Here is a 22,259-nt window from a genome sequence, read left to right as displayed (position 1 = left end):
CAGCTAGACTTCAATGTGCCTACTTGAAAGATGAGGAAACTAACAGCAGAGAAACAAAGTGTCTGGGAGCCATCCGTGGACTGGGGAAAGCAGTCTCGGGGCAGGTGGGATCTTCCTTAAGAGAAAGACAAAGAGAAGCAGGCAGCTGGGCATCTGCCTTAGGAGCAGGAAGCCGTCCACATCCACCCAAGGAACCCATGACTCCAGAGAGAGACGCTGCCTCTGTTGTAATTACCTCCAGAAGCCTCCAAACACCCCATCCTGAAGCTGGGCAACCTGTACCACCTGCTACACCCTTCCCCCTGCTCCACTGTAATTCCTCTTCCTGATCATCTGGGGCCAGTAGACAGAATGGCCCAGCTGGCAGTGGTGTCTGTGTGTGGCCAGCTGCCCCATGGCATCCTTAGGTCCTCAAAAGACACTAAGCATCCTCCACGACTGTGAAAAAGAACAAGGCCCAGTCCTGCCCTCAGCCGGCTGAAGCTCTAACAGGGCCCTGGAAACCCTCTGAGAAAGTTCACTTTATCAGCAACCCACTGGGCCATTTACAGCTTCTACATCCGAGCGAGCGCCAAACCCCGCCTTTGCACGCCGCAGACCCCTCCAAAGGAACCAAAGTCACTTCACCAGCGTTCCCGGCATCTTGCGGTTTTGCGGGCTACGTATGATGTCACAGAGAGGGGCAGCCACACCGAAGGCACATCAGAGGAGCTGGCAGCCCCAGGGCCTCCTTGCTGGTGCCTGCCTCTGGCTCCCAATGACTCAAGACCAGGCACCTGGCTAGGACATGGTGACGAAATCACCCAGAACAGCCTCACAGTTACCATCAGGACCTTCAAGTGCGGCCACCACCCAAGGACTTCGGTTCTGGGGTAACAGCCAGCTGCACTCTCCTCCTCTCTACCCCAGTTCTTCTGCAGTGAGAAAAGATGGGCACTCAGGAAGCACACCTGGTCCCCCCAGTCTAAGAAGCATACTGGCGCATCCTCTCCCCCAGCATTTCTCCGCACGCCCCTTGAGTTCCCAGGCAGGAAGGTGTAGGGTGCAGGGAGACTGGAAGGACTTTGTCCCCCACCAGCACCACTTTCACCTGGATTACATCCTGGTTCAGGATGACGTTTTGATCAAAAAAAAAAAAAACAAAGAAAAAAAAAGGAGGGTCTAATTGCTCTTAAAAGTTTGAAAAGCACTGTTCAAGACCAATAGGCAAATCGGTACACAACGTGGTCACCAATGCACCTGTGACACAGAACACATTGCCTCTTTCTTCGGGAATACTTGACTATTCTTGTGCAGGGACATGCCCTCCGGTGCCTCACATCACCCACTGTCCCAGTGTCGGCGCCCAGAAGCCCCTCACAAACATCTCCTCAGGCGTGCAGCGCGGGTATAACTCCCAAAGACCAAATTTCCCACTGTGCCTACCATGCCTATGGGGCCCCTGTCCTGTCACTCACCCCAGCCTGGGCCCCTTTCTCCAGCAAGCACTCGTTCTGATTCCCCATGTGCTAAGCTGCCCATGAACCCCTAGGCACAGCCCAGGGCCACTTCTCTGACCAATCTATCAGCTTTGAAAGGAAGGACAGGGAGGGGATTGGTGAGGGCAGAAGGGGACCCCTTCCCCCAGCAACACAGGCCACCAAAGCCTGACCACTCCCGCTCTCTTTGGTTCTGAGATTTTACCCACAAACTTTTTCTTTGGAGAATGCTCAAAGGTACAGAGAAGTTGGAAGAATGAACTACGTAACCAATGTACCATTACCACAAGTAAGAAAAGTACTATTCATTCGATAATATGTAATATATGGGTTCATATTCAAAACTGTATAGTTATCCCAATATATCTTTTATAGATTTTTTTTGGGAAACAGGATTTAATTAAGGTTTAATTCGTTATAATGATATTAAGTCTCTCTAGTCCCTTTTATCTCCAATAGATTCTCATTTTTCTTAAATAACATTGAATTTATTAAGGGAGCCTGGCTAATTTTTTGTAGACAGTCCCACATTTTGGATTTTTCTGTGTCCTTATTACTAGATTCAATTAAACAAGTTTGGCATGAATATTACTGGTAACATTGTTTACTTCTGAATTGTATCACATCAGAAGTCACATAATACCAGGCTGCCCACTATTGATAATGCTGAATCGGATCACCTGGTAGAGCTACTGGCTACCCTCTTGTGGCATGTTGTACCTTTAGAGTCAGTAAGTGATCAGTGAGGTACTAATACTCTTGAGCTCACATGAAAATACTGCTCCACAGTAATCTTCCACCAATTAGCATTTGCATTCATTGATGACCTGACCTGGGGGTTACAAAGCAGAGATTTTCTAAATTTATCAGCCGATGTCATATAAAGAACAGCTTTCCCTTTTATAATCTCTCTCTGAATCTCTCTCTCTGATTATTACTATAAATCCATGAGGTTTTTTTATTATTCAATGTGCCACGGCTCCTCACTGTCATTAATTCTTTTTAATGTTGAAATTTTTCCATTTTAACCAGTGAGAGCCCTTTCAAACAGGCTTCTGGGTCCTTTGATATGGCCCAACTCTCCATGTTCCCAGAGCCCTGCTTACATTTCTGGAGCCTAACACTCGAACGATCACGTCATCTTGGTTTACTTACGTCTGTCTCACCTGCAAAACTACGAGTTTCTCAAGGCAAGGCCAAGGTCAGAGCTATCTTTGTGGCCCAGCGTGTAGCACAGCAGCTGGCACAAAAACGCCTGCGCAACTCCTCCCTGCAGCCGGGTGCCCTTGCCGCGGCAGAGCTGCTGCTGGGCTGTTCCTCTCCAGGCAACCCCTCCACCATGTGAGCTGGGCCTCCAGCTCCAGCCACAGAGAAAGGCTCAGGGGCAGCTCACAATGGGCCCTTTGACTCAACGGGATGAGGCTCTTTCAGGAACAACACGTTCCCAGCCACAGCACCCGTCACTAAGGCCAGCACTCCTGGAGCCTCAAGGCCACACAGAGCCTACATTCACCAAGAAGCAAGAGCAGGGACAGGAGGCAGCAAAGCAGCCTGACTTCTGGGAAGATGGCAGATGGGGGGCAAGTGCAAGAGGGCCTTTCATCACACAGCTGCTGACATGCAGGCTCTGTGAATAGCCTGGATGGAGGATGGCAGGAAAAGGGGTTAAAATGAAAAAGAGTACAAAGATGGGAACCAGTCAGGGCTTCGCTTCAGAGATGGCTTACCTTCTCTCTTCTTTCAACCTTCTTTCCACTTGACTCAGACACTGGACTCTCAGGAGGTACGGTCAGCCGTAGTCTGCAGACATTTGCCTAAGAGAGACGAGAGAAGAGGCCTGTTATGAACCTGCATTTGCAATTGCAGCAGCCAGATGACCTGGGGCTTCTCAGAGCCTCTTTCCCCTACTTAGCAATGGTGATGACGGTACCAATCTCACAGGGGACGCTGCGGTAAGACCAGCCTTTGCCTGGCCCATCACAGGCACTCATCACCTCACTGCTTATGTTTTATGTTTTCCTTGTTTGGGAAACTACTGAATAGTTTCACAGAGTTCAAACATTTTTTTTAAATGGCTCATGTTCTGTGACAGTACAGAACGATCTGATTTCACATCCATAGGCCAAAATACAGCTAGAAGGATAGAGGCCAAACTATACACAGTGGTGATGGGGTAGGAGGGTGCTTTCTACTTGACTCTGTGTTGGCTTTTCCTATAACAGACATGTACATGTTCAATCACAACATTTTTTTAAAAGTCGATATACCCATGTTCACAGCAGCATTATTCACAACAGCCAAAAGGTAGAAACATCCCAAATCTCCATCAATGCATGAATGAATAAAATGTGGTACGTACATAGAACAGAATATTATACAGCCTTGTAAAGGAAGAGAAATCTGACACATGCTACAACATGGAGGAAACTTGAGGACGTTATGCTCAGTGAAATAAGGCAGGCACGAAAGGACAAATCCAATATGCTTCCACTTACATGAGGTCCCTAGAGTAGTCAAATTCATAGAGACAGAGAGCAGAATGGCAGTTGCCAGGGGCTGAGTTATCCTTTAATGGGTATGGAGTTTCAGTTCCAAAAGATGAAAAGATTCTGGAGATGGACGGTGGTGATGGTTGCACAACAATGACAATGTACTTAACGCCACATCGTGTTTATTTCATCCTATTGTCACAGCCTGGTCCTACTGTGACATTTTCCAGAGAGAAGTGATCCTACCATTAAAACAACAACAAAACCCCAGAGGGCCAAAGCAGCACCCAGAGTGCCCAGCCCACAGCCAACTGCACTCATGAGAGCACTGCTTGTCCCTGTTATGGGTTGAACTGTGTCCCCCTAAAATGTATTATGTTGAAGTCCTAACCCCTAGCACCTCAGAATGTGACTTTTATCTGAAAATAGTTTTTATAGAGGTTACAGAAGTTAAAATGAGGTCATCAGGGTGTGTCCTAATCCCAAATAACTGGTGTCCTTATATAACGGGGAAATTGGGAGACAGACACGCATACAAGAAGAACACCATGTGAGCATGCGAAGGAGAAGGGCCTGGAACAGACCCTTCCCTCACAGCCCCCCTAAGGAACCAATCCTGCTGACACCTTGATTTTGGACTTCCGGTCTCCACAACCGTGAGACAATACATTGCCGCTGCTTATGTCACCTGGCTTGTGGTACCTTTTTGCAGCAACCCTAGCAAACTAATACACCCCCCAACCTGGTTTGCAGGGTCACAGATCTGCACTGGTCCTCAGGGCAGCTTCTGGGCAAAAGTACCCTGCATCCAAGAAGCCCAGGGTTGGATATGATTGTAAAAGACCTTTGAATGCCAACCTGCCAGCCTACGAAGGAACCCCCTAACCCAACAGTGCTCCTGGCAGGTGGACACCCAGCCTGAAGGTAACATTTTCCATGTACAGGTGAGAGCACATTTGGGACACATCAGCGCTTCCACACACACCACTGCCTCCCTCTGAGGCACCCCATTTTGCTACCTGACACCTCTAGCTTCCTGATAATGAACTTACAAGTTCTTCCTCAGAACTCCTACCTAATGGACCCAGGGTGCCCTCGGGGACTGCCACAGAATTCCCTTTGACTCTCCACAGGCCTGAACCTCCTTTCTTCTGCACTGAACAACCCCAGTTCTTTCAGCCATGTGATTTGGTTTCAAGATCCTTCTTCATCCTCACTCTCCTCTGGGCAAGCTTTGAGTCCAGTGACCCCAGGGTGAGACGTGGCCTGACACATGGCCAACTTTGCAATAAACCTTCAAAGCTCATCGCCAGTCATGCTGGCCAAAGAGGAACCAAGCCGTCCCGGCACGTAGCTCTCTTAGCTGACCATCCAGGACACTGATGGGAATTCGAGGGCCTCCAGAGAAAGGTAACACTTTGACTGCAGGCCACTTGGACTGGTTGAAAACAGCTGGCATTTGCACACACATCAGAGTGTAACCCACACCAGGCAGGTAATCCAAGTCTGTGATGCTCAATAATCTTGTCTGGTAGGCAGGATCTGAGCCACAGCACAATTTTGCAGAGAAAAGGAAGGGCTCTTCTCCTGCACCACATCACACACACCCACACACACACACACACACACACACACACACACACAGTATGCGCACACATGTACATACCTACACAGGTGCACACGCACATACACAGGTTCCAACACCTACTAGGCTGTGTTGATTATGAGCAAACTATTTAATCTCTCTGAATCTCAAGGGTAAAAGGCAGGTAAAGGAACATGCCTGGCACACAGTAAGCCTCTATCAGTGTTAGATATTTTTATTATTATCTAGATATTATCATCATCCTACAAGCTCCAAAATGATGATATAGGCTTAACTGGCTTCCCGGCTCTGATTTCTATAATACTAAGCAATTTGGTCAACGGATCTAATGGGTATTAGTACTGCAAGTGATACCTTTTTTTAGGCTGATTGCCCTACGGGGGTAATCCCTAATGACAATAATTTTCAGAATAAACCAAAAACCTGAAGACAAGGCCCAGAAGGGACCTCATGGGTCCAATCACTCAAAATGAGAAGTCCCTTCCCCTGATTGAGACAATTCTTTATTTGTCTACTCAGAACTCCGATATTCCTCAACACACTTCCTGTAAGTCTCCCCGAGCCACGTATGCCCTACGGTACGCAAAGACGCAGGATAAAGAGAATGCATGTCTCTAAACTATCAGTTTTACCTGGTGATAGATAATGAATTAAAATAAAATGAACATGTAAGATAAACATTTGACTTCAAAGCTATCTGGCAGGTGCAGCAGGTGCAGCAGGTGCTTGTGGCTACACCCAGGCCCCTGTGCAGAGTGTTTACTCTTGTCATTAGAAGTGCTTTTATGGAAGCAGTAAGGCATGGATTCCACGTGGTGCTTGCATTCTGTAATCAGTGCTGGTCCACAGATGGACTGACTATACAGATGCAATCCCAACCCAGCTTGGAACAGGATCAGACCCTTCCTAATAAGATGGTCAAATGTACTGTCACGTGAAAAAAAGAAAGGTGCTGGGGGAAAAATGTTAACAATAACCCCATGTTTGTTTTTTAAATACAATCTGATAATTTGTATAGATTTGTGGGAGGAAAAAAATGTCTTTAAGGAAACACAGCCAGCTGCTGCTGGTGGTAGTGGTGGTGATCTTTGGAAAGTGGGATTTCTGCCATGTCTACACCTGTTCCAAGTATGTGTAAGTTTTTAAATTAAAAATCATAGTAGTCATAGCAATAATAAAGATTGAGAGCAACTATATCAGACACAGAGAGAGAGAGAGAGAGAGAGAGAGAGAGAGAGAGATCAATCCTTCCTAGACCCACAGGACTGCTTCAGGAGCAGCAAAGAGAACATCCCAAAGGTCTAAAAAGTACTCTGAGTTTCTTTACAGAAGCACTAAGTAACCCCTGAACGCATCCGATAGGTTGACGCAGTAGTTTACTTCCCTTTAGTCATTCACTCTCAGGAATCTCCCCGTGGGAAAATGTCCCACTGAGTAAGGGCAAGGCAGTGTTGCTTATCTCTCTGAGCCTTTGAGAACGCTGACCTTCATGATTTCCTGACACTCAGGTACATAATACCTAGAGCAGCCCAGGCTGGACAGTACCTGAGAGGCAGGTAAGGTAGTTTATTCCCAGGGGTTCCCACGGCAGCTGGCTCAGCCCTGTGTTCTGAACTTCGAGGAGAGCTGAATCTTACTTACCTTGAACACTACTGCTGGACCAGCCATCCCTACAAGAAAGGGTCCCTTCCAGTGCATCAAAAGCAGGAAATGGACTTAGTGTACTTCAAGTACTGAGCACCCACTACTTGTAAAATACTTTTAAGGGCTATGAGGGTACTAATATGGAAAAGAAACAGCCATGCCCATAGAGGCTCATAATGCAGAAACACACCCACAAAGGGCAAACAAGAGCACTTGGTATAACCAACATAATATTGGGAGAGACAGGGTAGTTTGTGGTTAAGGCACGATGCAACTGCACTTCTGGGTTCCGATTTTGGTTCTGACACCTACTAGCTATGAAACCTTTGGAAAGCTACTTAATCTTTATTGCTTCAGTTACTTTAGTTGTAAAACACAGCTAACAATACTGCAGACCCACTCTGTTGAACTTGTGGCAAGGATTAAATAAACTAATGAAGAAACTAATGAAAACGGCTTAGAACAGTTTCTGGTACATATCAAGTACTCTGTAAGTCGTCTTTTTTACCCTGGGAATATAGGAAGGAGAACAATCATCTTAACTGGAGGTGGAAGTATGTCGGAAGGCTCCTAGAGATGACATTTGAGCTGGGTATAGAAGGAGAGAAAGGACTGCTTGGGTCAGTGAGGTTGGGAGAATCCATCATCAGAATAACAACAGACAATTACCAGGCAAGGCATTCATTCCAGGCTGGCCAAAGGCATAGACATTGGCATGTTCTGAAAATGGTAAATGGGCCTGCAGCCTGAGCAACAGTGGGGGAGGAAAATGGACAAACAGGTAGGGACCAAACTCTGACAAGCTACAAATGCCTAATGGCAAAGCAAGGCCTCTAATGGAAGACATTGGGGAGCCATTTAAATTTCTGGAGGAAGGGTTCAGTGATTCAATAGCAATTATTGAGTACCTCCTCTCATGTTCCACACCCAACAACATGGACTGGAGAGGGGGAAACAGGGCTCCCATGTAGGCTTTGTACCTTAATTGCTTCTGTAGCCCTTACAGCGCTCAGCATAGTATCAACATGTAATAGGCCCTGCTCAGTAAATATCAGTGTGGGTTTCTTTTTAGGTTGAACTAAAACACGGTAAGGAGAATGTACCTGAAACTCCCCAGAGAGCCTTCCACTTTCTTCAAAAACCAACCCCCATGGGAGGAATAGCAAGGCAGAGGCAGCGAGCATTCAAGCCTCTTCCACAAGAAGATACACAACCGAGCCCTTGTCTGCAATCAGGGCAACCAGGAGCAAAGCCGGGCCTCTGGGGACTTGTTTCTGACCCCCTTTGTGGAGGCAGAAAGCTGGTCCCCATGGAGGGGGGATTCTGGGATCCACGTACCATCATGCTCTCAGCTTCAAGTACCTGGGCTCACCTGAGGGAAAACTGTCCCTCTCAATTAAAAAGGGGTGAAGATGACCTAGCGAGGTGCCGGGTTTGCTCATCAGTTTACAAACATGGATTTCCCTAAGGAAATGAGCCAAGTGCATTTACACTTCCCTCAGGCCTAGTCCACTTTGTGACCGTGGGTCCCTGCCCAGCTCCGCCTAACAACAGAAGGTGTGGCCACTAAGGTTGTAGCTGGGAGGACGGACGCCACAATCCCTCTGCTAAGCACAAGCATAAAATCTCTGGAATACACAGGTGGAACAGGGCCTGCCCCGTCTGAAGCAGGCCTCTTCCTTTGAAGTAGGCTTTGGCCCTGAACTGATTATCTACATCAGGATGGGGCAAACTTCTTCTGTAAAGGGCCAGATAGTAAACACTGAGAGTCTGCAAGCCCTGTAACAACCATTTCTAGCTCAGAGTATACAAAACAGGTCGAGGGCTGGATCTGACTATGGGGTTGTAGCTTGCCAACCCTTGACCTACATACTTGGACGCTTCTTCCAGGCGGTATAAAGTGTCCTGGAACCCCCTTTTCTGTGTCAGGGCTGACTCCAGACAAAATTCATAAGTAGGAGGATGGTGACTTCTCCTTCCTGCTCTGACTGGCTCATCTGTACCAGGCTCACCATGTGCCCCGAATGCCAAGACCCAGAGAGAAAAACACAGGTACGAACACACACAGACACCAGTGTGACCTGGCGTGTTATGACTCCTCCCCCCTGACCTCCCCCCCCCCCCCCCCCCCCCACACACCTTGCCCTTCCACCAAGGCAAAGGGACTTTTCAGAACACAGGCCCAGGACTGTCTGCATTTCCAAGAAAGCTGTCTGGGAGAGCAACCCTGGATCCTCGGCCACATGTTAGAATCACCCGGGGAGCTGCCCAAACAACGCTGATGTTATTCTCTACTTTCCAATGTTCTCATTTAGAGGGTCTGGGCTGGGGCCTGGGCAGAGGTATTCTAAGCTTCTCGGAATTCCATGCATAACCAGAGTAGAGAGCCACTCACTTAACCAAAGGAATGAAACTCTGACAGCACAACAGGATGAAGCACCTGGAATATTTGGAGGCCTTCCCAGAGCTGTCAAACTCCTCACCTGGGCCGACACTCCCATCCACAGGGCACCTGCTTCCTGCCCAGGTGGGCCAGAGGTCACGGGCTGGCTTCATCCCAAGCTTCTCTTCCTGTTTTCCCGTTTGCCAGCTCAGAGTTAAGTGTGGCTGTTTGAGGACCCTGGTGACACTCTTCTTTTTAAGCACCTATTACACCAGGCTTGGGGAGGCAGGGTCCTGAAACCTTCTCAAGTAGTTAATCATAGGTAGGAGCAATGATGGGGTGCACAGGCCTCTAGGGGAACACGGAAGAGGGGGTTCAGAGCAGACTTCCTGCAGGAGCTGACCCTTTGTCAGAGGTGAGGAACAGCATCAAAAGCTTGGGGAATAGCAAGTAATTTGGGACATCTGCAAAGAGTATGCAAGAGGAGGGGGAAGGGGAGGGCAAAGGCCAGATCAGAAGGCCCTGGGTACTAAACTAAGGGGGTTTGTGCTTGTTCCTGGGGGTACAAGACTGAGGGGGGTCTTGAAGTAGAGGAGCTAGGTAACTGCATTTTAGAGGGATCACTCTGGCCTTAAAAGACAAAGAACAGTCAACAGGGTGACTAACATTTAGGAAATATCACTCTTCTAAGGAGGGAAAGAGGTAAATACCTCTGTGCTACTATTCTGTGTGCTGGGGGATATCTATCAGGACAGTTTTCGGCTGAGAGAGACGGCTGCAGGAAGCAAGAAGACCGTAACACACGTTATCACTGAAAGTATTATATTTTAGATCGAAACATTTCAACTTGGTCTCTAGTTAGTTGGCCCGGGATCCACAGCTCCCTGCACTCAATTCTACGATTTTTGAGGCTGACCTGAAAGGGTTTCCTAAGTGACCAGAAGCTCAGTGGTAACACCCAGCCTCCGGGTCTCAGGTTTCCTTAAGGATCCCCAGAACTCGGGTCCCCTTCATCCTACATGTGACACAGCGAGATGGGTGAACCAAAGCAGAGAAGTCGGGACATTTTTTTCCCGAGCCTACAACTATCAATTCTTAGTGGCAGAGGCTTTTTGGCTAAAACCCCTCAACTGGGTTCAGGAGGTCCCAGGGGAGCAGCCAACTGTTTTCTGAGTACAGCGGGCCCCCTGCCCATCCCCTCCCTGGGGGATGCTGCAGCCAGCTTCCTTCCACCAGACGCTGAGGTCCCACAATGCCCAGTGTCCCTTCCTCAGAGCCCCATAGGATGATACAGAAGTTATGCACATAGATGTTTCTGGGAAAGGAAAAGGAAGTGAGGTGAACACCTGTCTGACCTGTTCACCGGCCAGCTAAGGAGAATTCTTTCTTTTGAGCCTATCAGACAGAAACGGGACCCAGGAAGAGTGAGGAAGTAATGACTGAGCAGCCCATTCCAGTTTTGAACGGAGGAAGCCTTCGCCAAATACAAAGAAATATTGGCAAAAGCAGGCCACGAGACAGTCCTATCCCTGTGGCCTTGTTGGGTTGGGTTTTGTTTTTTATGTGCCACTGAGGGGCCACAATACCAGTAACGGTAGCCAACAGTCTCTTATTATCGACAGAGCATGGTGCTGGGGGAACCCTTGACAAGTCTATCATCTCACACCACCCTCGCTGAACAGCTCAACCAAATACATCTGGCTGCACAAAGCAACAAATGCCTTTCCCCCAAAGCACGCAACCTGGCCACACAACTGACCTTTCACTGCAAAGTCTCCTTCAGTGGGATTAACTGCATTTACAAAATTCCTTTCCAAATCACAAAGCGATGTCAATATTTTAAAAAACGTTTATTCTCCAAGGTCATCAACCTGTCTATGGTTCTCCTCCAGCCAATTTATCTTCCTGCTGTTGCCATAGATAAAACTATTTTTAGTGCACAACTGGTTGGAAGGCAGATTTTTTTTTTTTTAATTTTATAACCCCTGCTGGTTGGCATCCACAAATGCCTCTCAGAGCTTTGTTTATCAGCTGACAGAAATTCCTCTCCCACCTGTTTTTTTTTTTCTCCTTGAGAGATTTCAGATAAGAAGTAAGTACAAATTGTAGGTGGCAGCTACTGAACAAAGGATAACTAGTGACAGTCTGGTCTGGCCATACCACCCTGGTGGCTGACTCAGAGAACTCCCTGCTCAGTGTCAGCTGTCAGCGCCATTTCTGGTTGGCTTGAATGCCTGGATCAAAACATCCTGGTTCCCCTGCAGTCCCTAATTTGGTAAGCTCTTTGGATGAAACAGAAATGTTATTTTAATGGCTAACTTGTTACTGTTCAAGACCATCACTTGTCCAATATCTGAGAGGAAAGACAGAACGATACAGAGTTTATTGAAAAACTTTCAACTTAGGGAACACTTTTTTGCTTTTCACTTGTTTGGTCTACAATTTTATTTTCAAGGCATCCTGTTCTTGTTTTTCCAAAAAAATAAGTGTTTTGCCCTAAAGCAGGTCCAATACACCACTGTGATACGGTATATGCCAAGAGTTCCATTCAGAAGAATCATATTTCCTTTTTTCAGTATCTCAACGATGTCAATTGCCTTACAAAGTCCCACTCATCCTGCAAGACTAAACACACGTCTCCTACAGAGGGAGGCCTTCCTCAGATGCTTCAAGAAGAGCCTTTTCTTTTAGCTTCTACACAAGCTTGTCAACACTCTACCCCACTATTACAACCATCACTTTGCATATGGTAGTCTGTGACAATGTCTGCTCCCACAGTTGGAGTGGACCCCAATATCTAGCCCTGCATCACACAGATCTATAAACATGGCTTAATAAATCAATTAATCAAAGATCATAGTTTACACATACATACACACAGTACTTGTGCTATTTGCAAATCCTGAGCAGAGCTGGAAGTCATAAAGGGGACCCTAGAAACTTTAGATATCTTCTTTGCAGAACCTACCCATGTGCTAAGAGCAGCCCTACAGGGTCTGATTCAGGTTGCAGACCCCTTCAGACCAAAGTATTTCAGTTGTCTTACTCAAAGAGCAAAGCCTTCTCAGTAGTGTGCTCATTGTGCCAGACACCACAGCACTTACAACTACAGAAATACTTGAAAGTAAATATTTGAGAAAAAAAATCTTCAGAAAAGTTACCTACTATACTAGTCACATTTCATCCACCCATTATCACTCTAGCCACCCAACTCGTACCCACTCTGGAGGGGGACCTAGAGAATTTAATGCAATCTGGTCCCATGTATGACGCTGTCCAGGCTCAGGGCTAGCTTTTCAGTGACTTCATTCTTTCTCAGTCATAATTATGTTCCAACTGAGAAGGATTTCCCAAAAAAAAGGCAAACACCCATCTCGGTGTAAGGCTGGGATTGTGGTTGGAAACCCACTTGGACCTAATGGGGATCTTTATTTATGAAGCTAATGATTGGACAACCAGAGTTCTGTCAGCCCTAAGTGGTGCACGTGCACATATCTGAACCCATGTCCTAAACCCAGCCAACACAACCCATCACCAGGAGTAACACAGAGTCTTTCTTCCAGAGCTAAAGAAAAACAGCATTGAAGACAACTGCTAGTCTCTTGGTTGAGGTACACAAAATCAAACAAGCACGTCTACAAGTCTAGAAAACAGGAGTCCCAAAGGGGGCCCTGGCTTGGACTTGCCTACTTGTTTAGCTAAACCTAGGGGAAATATGATGAGAGAAGTCTCAACCACAGAAAAGTACTCACCCAGATGATGAGTACTGAACATCATAATGAACAGGTGAACCAAAAAGGCACAAACGAAAGCCCTGGCAGTATGCTCTGAGGTACGAGTCTTGGAAGAGATATGAAATGGGAACGATGTGGCTAGCATTTCTTTCACAGAGCATCTGGAGAGATGAGAAAAGATGCAACAAAGATGGCAAAGAAACATCACTTCCAAAGGGCAACCTAGGTGAAGATGGTGCCCACTGTGCCAATACTTAAATCAGAAAGAAGAAAGCAGTTTGCATAAACCCAAGTCCCACAACTGGGCTCCTAGGTGGCCAGCAGCTAATTTCTACTTTGTATTGATAAAAATGAAGCCTACCTAGATTAAGCGCACTCCAAATCAGTGTTACTCTATCATGAGTGGGGACAAGTGGCCCTTTCTTTTCATCACTGGAAGGAGGAAAGTTTGGGTGTTAAAGACATTCATTACCTTTGAGTCTCAAGATACGGACAAGGCAGAAAGATTCCCTTGCTTTTTAAACTGGTGCCAATACACTTGGCTTGATAGGCGAGGCAGGAAGGGGAGGAAATCTCTGGGAATTCCCTAAAGTCCCCTAAGCCCTTTGAGCCAGTGCGGCGCCTCTGGGACGTACAAAAGAAAGGTCTCGTTCAGAGCTGAGACAGGACCTAAAATTGAATCCAGGTGGGGTGTCAGGGCCAAGGGACCGGTTTCCGTGCGTCTCCATCCCCAGACAGCCGGGCGGCCTGGACAGGAAGCGGGACAGCAGCTACTCACCCTCCTGTTGGGCGCCCCGGGAGCGCTGGAGCCGCTGCTCGAGAGCAGGGTGACTGTGGACGTGGAGCGCAGCATCCCTCAGCGGCGTTGGTGGCGGGCTCGGCGCGGTGCTTCTCGCAAGTGTAATAAGCCCGGGGCCCGCCCCGCTGGAGGCGGGGAGGGTGGGGACCGCGCAGGCCAGTAGCGCCGGCAGGGGCAGCGCGGGGGCGGGGCTGAGGCCCGGCTGGGGAAAGAGCCGGGGCGGGGTCCCGCACTCGCCAGACTCGTCAAGCTGCATTTTCTCCCTAGGGCGCAGACCCAGCCCGTGTTGGTCACCTACCTTCCCCCACGGCTCTGCGCCCTCCCAGGGTCAGTCCCGGGGCGGGACGGAGTGCCTACCAGGCGTCCCTTCCAGCAGCCAACACAATCCACGGGCTCCTATCCTATGGAGTTTGCAATCTGGTGGGGATACCGAAAGATGACTGGTGTCGGTGCTTTGGTAGAAGAGGTGATACCCGTGGGAGCTCAAAACGTGGCCTTAGGGGTTAGCCTGTGTAGGAAAAGTCTTCCCAGAGGAGGTGATGACTAACCTAAGACCTTAAATACAAGTAGAAGCAAGCCAGGCATTGAATATTCATCACAACTGCTCATAATTATGTAATGGTTCCTGTGACTCCGGCTGCAAGTACTTTTCATTTACTACCTCATTTAATTCTCACAACCACCCTTTGAGATAGCACTGTTATTGTCCTGTATCCCCATTTTTCAGATGAGGACATTGACTCACCAAGAGATTAAGTAACAAGGCAGGGGTCCCACTGTCTGGAAAGTGGCAAAGCTAAGATGGACCGTACAGTCTGACCCTAGTGCCTTGCTTATCAACTCTGCTGCCCCCCCAGCAGAGGGAGAAGGCCAAAAGAACTGCCAAGTGCAAAGATGGTGGAAGGCAAGAGAAGGTTTGGTAGATTTTTTAGAAACTGAAAATACCACAGTGCAAGGGGCAAATGGTAGACAAGCAGCAGAAGGGCGCTGGGCCAGATCATGAAGAACCTGCTGTGCTTAGCTGAAGAGTTTGGCCTTTATCCTGAGGATAAATGTTTCTCAACAGGGGAAGACAATCCCTCTCTACTCACCCTTCAAAGCCCAAACACTCCCTCCCTACCAAGCTCTCCAGGACCCTCCTGCCCTGAACACTTACACCCATGAACCTCTATGCTTTTTGAGACCATGTCTTCTCAAAAGAAGAGTCATCAGTGTGTGTGTCTGTCCCCTTCCCCCATGGTGAGCTTCTGGAGAGTGAGGACCCAGCCTCATCCTGCTCTGAATTCTCAGTGTGGCACCAACACAGAAGATACTCAAGAAACGTAAGAACTGTTGCTGAACAGAATTCCAACTGATCCTATGGGATTTGCTCCTTCTGAAGATGAGGAAACTGAAGCCAGAGTATCTAAGTGACTTTCCCAATGTCACACAGCCTGTGCTTTAACATCTTGGTCATCATCATCCCAGCTATGTCTGCATTCTACAATACTTGCTTCATATGCCTTTTCTCATCAAAGTCTCACCGTGACCAAAAACGTGGATACTGTTATTATCCCATTTTACAAATGAGGGAACTGAGACCTAAGGGCATTAGGTTAACTGGTGAACAGCTGGGACTAGACCTCTACTCTTCTAACTCCAGGTCTACTTTTTTTTTTTTTTTTTTTTTTTTTTAACTATAGTCCTCCTGCATCTTCCTATCCACCCACCCTTCTAAAAAGAGATCATTCATGAGAGGTCTTCTCCCACGTTATTTCCATGAAGGCCCCTTTTCTTGGGAGGGTTTTATGTGACTAAAAGATGGGTCTGCCTTTCAATAAAACGTGGTCAATGTTGTGTTAGTTTCGGTGTACAGCACTTCAATAAAAAATAAAAATAAAAAACAAACAAAAAGTTGTCAAAACACAGCTGCTGAAAGCCAATATGGGTTAGAGATACCTGCATGATTACCTCAGGAGAAAGAGGCTAATGATTATTGCTGTTATGTTGCCTTGAGGTTCTCCTTTCTAGGAAATGGGCTGCTGTTCTGAGTCAAAATAACCTGGCATCATCGATATTTGTTTATATTATGGCAAACACCCAAGTGATCACTCAAGATGGAGTCAGCATTTGAGAGGAAGGGTGGGGCATGGATTCATTTCTCCATTATCCAAGTGTTTTTCATATTGTTAATCCTTTTTTATACTCTATTACATTTCATTACAAAAGCAGCAGACTACACGTTAGCTTGTGAGCTCTTGGTGGGCACTGGATCTTGTTTACATTCCTGCCTGCCCAGTGGCTAGAACAGTAATTGGCATGTTGTAAGTGCACAGTAAATACTGAATGAGTGAAGAAATGATATTACAGAGTAATTGGCATGCTTCAAGTGCACAGTAATGTTGAATGAATGAAGAAATGATATTACAGGGAGTTCCCTGGCCGTCTGGTGATTAGTACTGGGCACTTTCATTGCCACGGCCCGGGTTCAATCCTCGGTCCGGGAAACGAAGATCCCACTAAACACACAGCATGGCCAAATAAAGAAAGAAAGGGAAAAAAAAAGAAATGATATTACAGAGCAATACTTCAACTCACTCACGGCCAAGCAAAACTAAACCTAAGACCCTTGCTAACCCAGCTTCTAAGGTAGGCGGGGGTCTCCAAGCAGTTTGCCAGCTGAGCCCCAGGACTGTCCCAGCCAGGAAAGTTCCCCATGCCGGCTGTCACTAAGGGCTGCAGGTGGTGCATGGGGGCAGATGCCAGGCTCTGGCTTATGACACAGTGCACCCCCCCCATGCCAGGCCAACACCTAAGGAACTGCAAGAGAGAGGGGAGTGGGAGCCCCCAGAAAGTGGAAAAGGAGAAGAAGGAGGAAAATAGGAAGACAAGTAGGGATGGAAAAACCAATGAAAAGGTAGATCTGGCAGAGAAAGGAAAAAATGAAGTCATAGTCTAGGAACTAGGACTTCTATGAAGGGTTCTGGGAGGAGATCAAAAGGAAGGATTGACCCTTTTTGAAAGAGGAGTCAAAGGCCAAGCACTTCTGCCCCTGCCCAAGTCCTCCTGGTCTAGAACTGTGAATAGGAAGAGGGCAGACGTGGGGGGGTGGGGGGTGGGGAGTGGGGAGAGGGACGGGGCTCTGGTAGGGACAGCCTCCCTGCTTGTTCCCTTTCAGCACTGCCCCAGCCAACTCTGGGCCCTCCCTGAGCACTGCTGACAGAGGAGTGCCACCGGGCTGGAGGGAAAAGATGTTACAACTCTCAGCCGCCACCCATTCCCATCCACAGTAATAGCCACATATGCCTAAAAGCTGTCCTAAATTTCTCTGCTGAAGCACAGGTCTGTAGAAAATTCTAGATGTCTGTATCCACACCCTCCATTTTCTTGAAATCAGTCACTAGATTGCAGCTCCTTCTCCCATCCCAGCGCCTGGACTTCTCTCTCACATGTTCCAGCTTCTGCTTTCTGAATGGTCCCTGTTACTCTCTACAAAACCCTCTCCAAACTCTCTATCGGCATCTTTCGTTGAGGAGCTTATGATGGGACCCATTTCTCCAGCAAAGTCCTGAGTGGCAAAGACTACCTTTATTTCTTGGCAGAACCAATCAGGAATGGAATCACTGAGCAGGACACAGAAGAAGTGAGCCCAAGCGATGCCTGGCTTGCTGGTATTTTTGCCCTCTGCACTCTTATGTCTCTGAGGCTTCTCTTTTTTTCCCCCTTCCATTCAGGTGTCACAGCATCCCAAAGTCCTGGAATATTCCCGTTCTGAATGCCGAACAGAGGCCAAACTTTCACAATACAGAAAGGACGCAGTTCCAACCCAAGGACAAGGGTATTGAATTACAAAGCTCCTCTGGATAAAGTAGAACAAGAAACACCCCATATTCACCGGGTGTCTGAGAAGCAGAGAACAGGGCCTAGAGATAAGGAAAGCAGACTGAGAGGAACCCAATACCCCAGCCAAGTCACCCAGATACACAGAATTTATAAACCTGTCTAGACGCAGGGGCTGGAAGCTGCTGCTGACCCACTCTGGGGAATACAACTCGTTGAAGACGATCCTGTGCTTACTGTGTTAACTCACGGATGAATGTGCAACTGGCAGGCTAATAATAAGTCAATTCATTGAACAAATAGGTACCAAGCACCTACTACGTACAAGGCACTGGGGACACAGAGAGGAGTAAGACAGACCCTGCTTTCTGGGAGCTCAACATCAGTTTGGGAAGAGGGATGTGAACTTAGCAAAGTACAACGCTAGCAAACACTTATACAGCACTGTGCTCAGAGGCTTAAAATACATCATCTCACTTAACCTTTCCAGCAACTCAGTGAGGAAGGTGCTATTATGTCCCCTATTTTGCAGATGACGAAATCACATCACAGGGAGGTGAAGTAACTTGCTCATGATACCAACGCTGGTAAGTGGTGGAGCTGAGCGTCACCCCGAGTCAAGATGGCTCCAGAGTCTGTGTCCTTGACAGCTCACCTCCTATACTGGGAGAGGAGCCAGACTTGAAGTGTGTCCAAAGCACTCTAGTGGGCAGAGGACAAGGGAATCCAAGGCGCTGAGCTGCAGAGAGACGGAGGGCTCCTCTGGGAAGGCGGCATGGAAGCTGGCACTGCAAAATGAGGAGGGAAAGGTCAGGGCATTCTAGACTGGGAGTCAAAGGAAACAGTGAGGTCAGAGGGTCCGGGAAACGTGTGTTGGCCTCTCTAGCTTAAATCTCAGAACAAGACGGAATGGCTGGAGACAAAGCAGGCTGGGGTTAGACTGCAAAGGGCCTTGAATAAAGTTGAGAATCGATCTGCAGGTGATGGGGAGCTAGTGAAGGTTTGCGAGCAGGGCAGTGACAGGATGGGCAGCAGAGAGAAGAGTATGGATGGAGGCAGAGACCGCAGGGCGAGTGCTTTGGGGTCTGTGGGAAAAGTATTGATAAGAGATAAAGAGGCTCTGAACTAGAGGAGCCAGCGGTGGTGGAAAGGAAAGGAGGGGGATGGATTCGAAAGGCAGAAAATCAACAAAACTGAGTGACCAACCAAAAGTTGGAGGATTTTTGTGAATTGTACGTTATCCTAGTGCGTAGGGGAGGAGAATCAGTAAAGAAAATGGATGGATAAAGGATAAGTGATTCCCTTTCTTAGCTCTGGGGCTTTGTTGTGCGTTACACAAAAAGTCTGGACACCCAGAGGAAGGCAGCCTCCTGGCTTTTCCAAGTAGCCAAATGGGCTTGTAGTAGAAAACTTGCAGATGCAGAGGTGGAAATCTTGTGTATTTATTTTTTCAGGAAGACATCCTGGTGACTGTCTTTAAGAGGAAGCAGGCTCCACCCAATGTCAAAAAAAAGAAAAAATCACAGAAGGGACAGAGTAAGTCAGGTGAGAAATGTTAAAGGAATTAGGGGCCTTCCTGAGCATACGGTACAAAGAGCGTCTCCTTTTGCCACCCCTTACGTTTTGTTAACATATAAGTAATACCTGTATTTGAATCTGTACCAAAAATAAAATCACTAATCTACAAAAAGGAATTTTTTCCTTTTTTTTTTTTTTTAAATGAAAAAGCCCTGGGCTTCCCTGGTGGCGCAGTGGTTGAGAGTCCGCCTGCCGATGCAGGGGACACGGGTTCGTGCCCCGGTCCGGGAACATCCCACATGCCGCGGAGCGGCTGGGCCCGTAAGCCATGGCCGCTGAGCCTGCGCATCCGGAGCCTGTGCTCCGCAACGGGAGAGGCCACAGCAGTGAGAGGCCCGCGTACCGAAAAAAAAAAAAAAAAAAAAAAAAGCCCTGAAATGTTTCTATGTATACTCATGTAGAATGGCTGATACAACTATTTATGCTATGACCACCATCTTGGGTGGGGAATGAGTTTTCCCAAAAGCAGACTTTGAACCAAGGATCCATGTGCAGGGGATTATTGAGGAAGTGCCCCCAGGAGAAACCAGGAAGGGAGTGGGAGCTCAGAAAGGGGAAGAAGTCAGCAAGGGCACCATCTTAGGTAAAGTTCCAGATCCAGCCTGATCCCACCAGCAGCTCTGGAATGTCAGTTGCGCCTCAGAGTGAGTCCTGCCTCCAGACAAAAGAGCTGGGCTTTCGTACTCCTTCACTAGTCTGTCATTTTCTCTAACGGGGTAGAGGAAGTATATAGCTCACAGGCACTGTGGCACTCCATAGGGGCAAAGAACCCTAATAAACACAGACTATTAGCATCAAAGCTACACGCAAGCTGGGAAACAGATACACACAGCTGGTAAAAGACGGCTGAGAATATTTGGGTGGGCACCAGCTGTGTCCACTATATCTACATAAAATATGGATACATATACAGATACCGAGGGGTAGACGATAACATCACTGCTCAGAGCAAAGATCTCTGGAACAGCAATAACCTTAAACCACTGTATGGCCCAGAGAGTCTGGTACAAAACACTGTGAGTACAGAGAGTCTGAAAGGGTCAGAGGAAGGAACACTCCAACTACGGATGCAAGAGGCAGGATCCCCAAATTCAAGAGGCTGGAGCAAGGAGCAGAATCTGACAAGATGGAATGCAGCAAGAATACATCTACAGTCCTTACCTTGCATCCAAAATCAACAGCAACACCAACAGAGGACACAGGGGACCAGGCTTAGTATCCACAGATAGTACTAAGGCTATCTGTGGAACTCAGCTGGGCCAGTAGCTCCACAGAAGCCCACCTCTCTATGACCCAGCACGTGTCCTCTAATTTCAAGATGACTTCGGAGGAAGGCAGAGTCTGGAACCAGAAAGGCAAAAGTCCTCACTGGGAGGTGCTGGACCATGCCTGGGAAGTGGCCTTCAGCTCTGGTGCCACGGTTTAAAGGAACAAGGACCATCCAGATGATTTCAGAAGAACACGACACAGATGATATAAGAACTTGACACTAAATAATGAGATTCAGGTGGCAGAACTGGGAATATTGTCCCTAGAGAAGAAAAGACTACGGTCGGGGTTAGGGGGGAGGGTTGTTTGGTGACTTCAATTCTTGAAAGGCTGGCACTGTGGCAGAGTGGTTAAACTTGTTCTGTGTAACCCAGAATGTAGAATGGGGCCCAGTGAGAGCTACAGGGAGATGGAGTTCAATGCAATCTAAGAAATACTTTAATAGCCAGAGCTAGCCAAGGAGAGGGGATCAAGGAAAGAAATTGCTAAGGGTGGAAATGATGGGCAGGAGCAACTTGTGAGGCAGACAGGGCACTCCCCATCACTAGAGTGTGGCTCTGGCGGGCTCCCCAAGCCCGGCTGCACGCTAGAGCCACCTGGGGTCATGGTAACAATATACTTCTGGGCCCTGACACTCTGATTTAGTGGATCTGGGACGATGCCCAGAAATTCACATTCTAATAAGCTTCCCAAACTTCTTCTCATGCCATCAGCCGGCATTTGTGCAAGGACCAGGGTGAAGACATCTCATCAAGGATGACTGGAGAGAACTCAGGCATCAGGTAAGGAAGGGGGCATAGAGTAGATGCAGTTAGTCCCTTCAAATTCTAGAAACGTGTGGCCCTGGGATTGTGGAATTCTAGGTGTTGCATCGGGGAAGTCAGTCTGAGGAACAGTGTTTAACACAGGGGGACTCTGGAGCCAAACTAACAGGAGTGCCTGTTCAGGCTCTGCCACATATCAGCTGACGGGTCCTGGGTGCGTCGTCTCCACGCTCCAAGGCTTCATCTCCTCTCCTGTGAAACGGGAGATAACAGTACCACCTCTTAGAGTCACTATGAGGCTTGAATGAGAGTATAACATATAAACGGTATGACCACAGTATGTCGTGAAGTCCCTTCTAGAGAAAACTATGGATTGCCCGGTCACGTGTGGGGTAATGCTGAGTGTATAGAGGACGGAACCCTCCTTTAGATTTCGAACAACTTCTTCAAAGCTAGTATGTTGAGTGTTCCATACCACTGCTAATGTAAGACATTTGGAAAACAATAAAAGCGATTCTTTCCCTATATTTGGTTTGCTCTATTAAGAGAGATTGATACAGAGAACTTATCTGCTCTTAGCATGTAACAAAAGAGGACCATATAACTTCACAACAAAACAGCATTCATTATTTTTTAATCCTAAGACCAACAATACTCCTTAACATTATTTTCTGCCTTTAGACCTCTAATGAACTC

At 47.6% G+C, this 22,259-nt stretch overlaps 1 protein-coding gene across 6 annotated transcripts in view; it reads right to left on the bottom strand.

Annotated features, from left to right (window-relative positions):
* The window catches only part of MYZAP (myocardial zonula adherens protein), a 116,960-nt gene that overhangs the window by 85,438 nt on the left and 9,263 nt on the right, over positions 1 to 22,259 (bottom strand). For 5 of the 6 annotated variants that reach the window (XM_073801062.1, XM_004323762.4, XM_019947054.3 and 2 more), the window contains exons 1-2: positions 14,113 to 14,269; positions 3,206 to 3,292 (exon numbers count right to left, since the gene is read on the bottom strand). In XM_073801062.1, the coding sequence (XP_073657163.1) occupies positions 3,206 to 3,292; positions 14,113 to 14,187 (162 nt within the window). In that variant the 5' untranslated portion in view covers positions 14,188 to 14,269. Of the gene's footprint in view, positions 1 to 3,205; positions 3,293 to 14,112; positions 14,270 to 22,259 lie in introns of those variants that run through there. The other variant, XM_073801063.1, reaches the window with a different exon arrangement.

Source organism: Tursiops truncatus, chromosome 2, assembly GCF_011762595.2.
Source record: "Tursiops truncatus isolate mTurTru1 chromosome 2, mTurTru1.mat.Y, whole genome shotgun sequence".
NCBI lineage: Eukaryota > Metazoa > Chordata > Mammalia > Artiodactyla > Delphinidae > Tursiops > Tursiops truncatus.
This window is presented reverse-complemented; position numbering and strand designations above follow the sequence as displayed.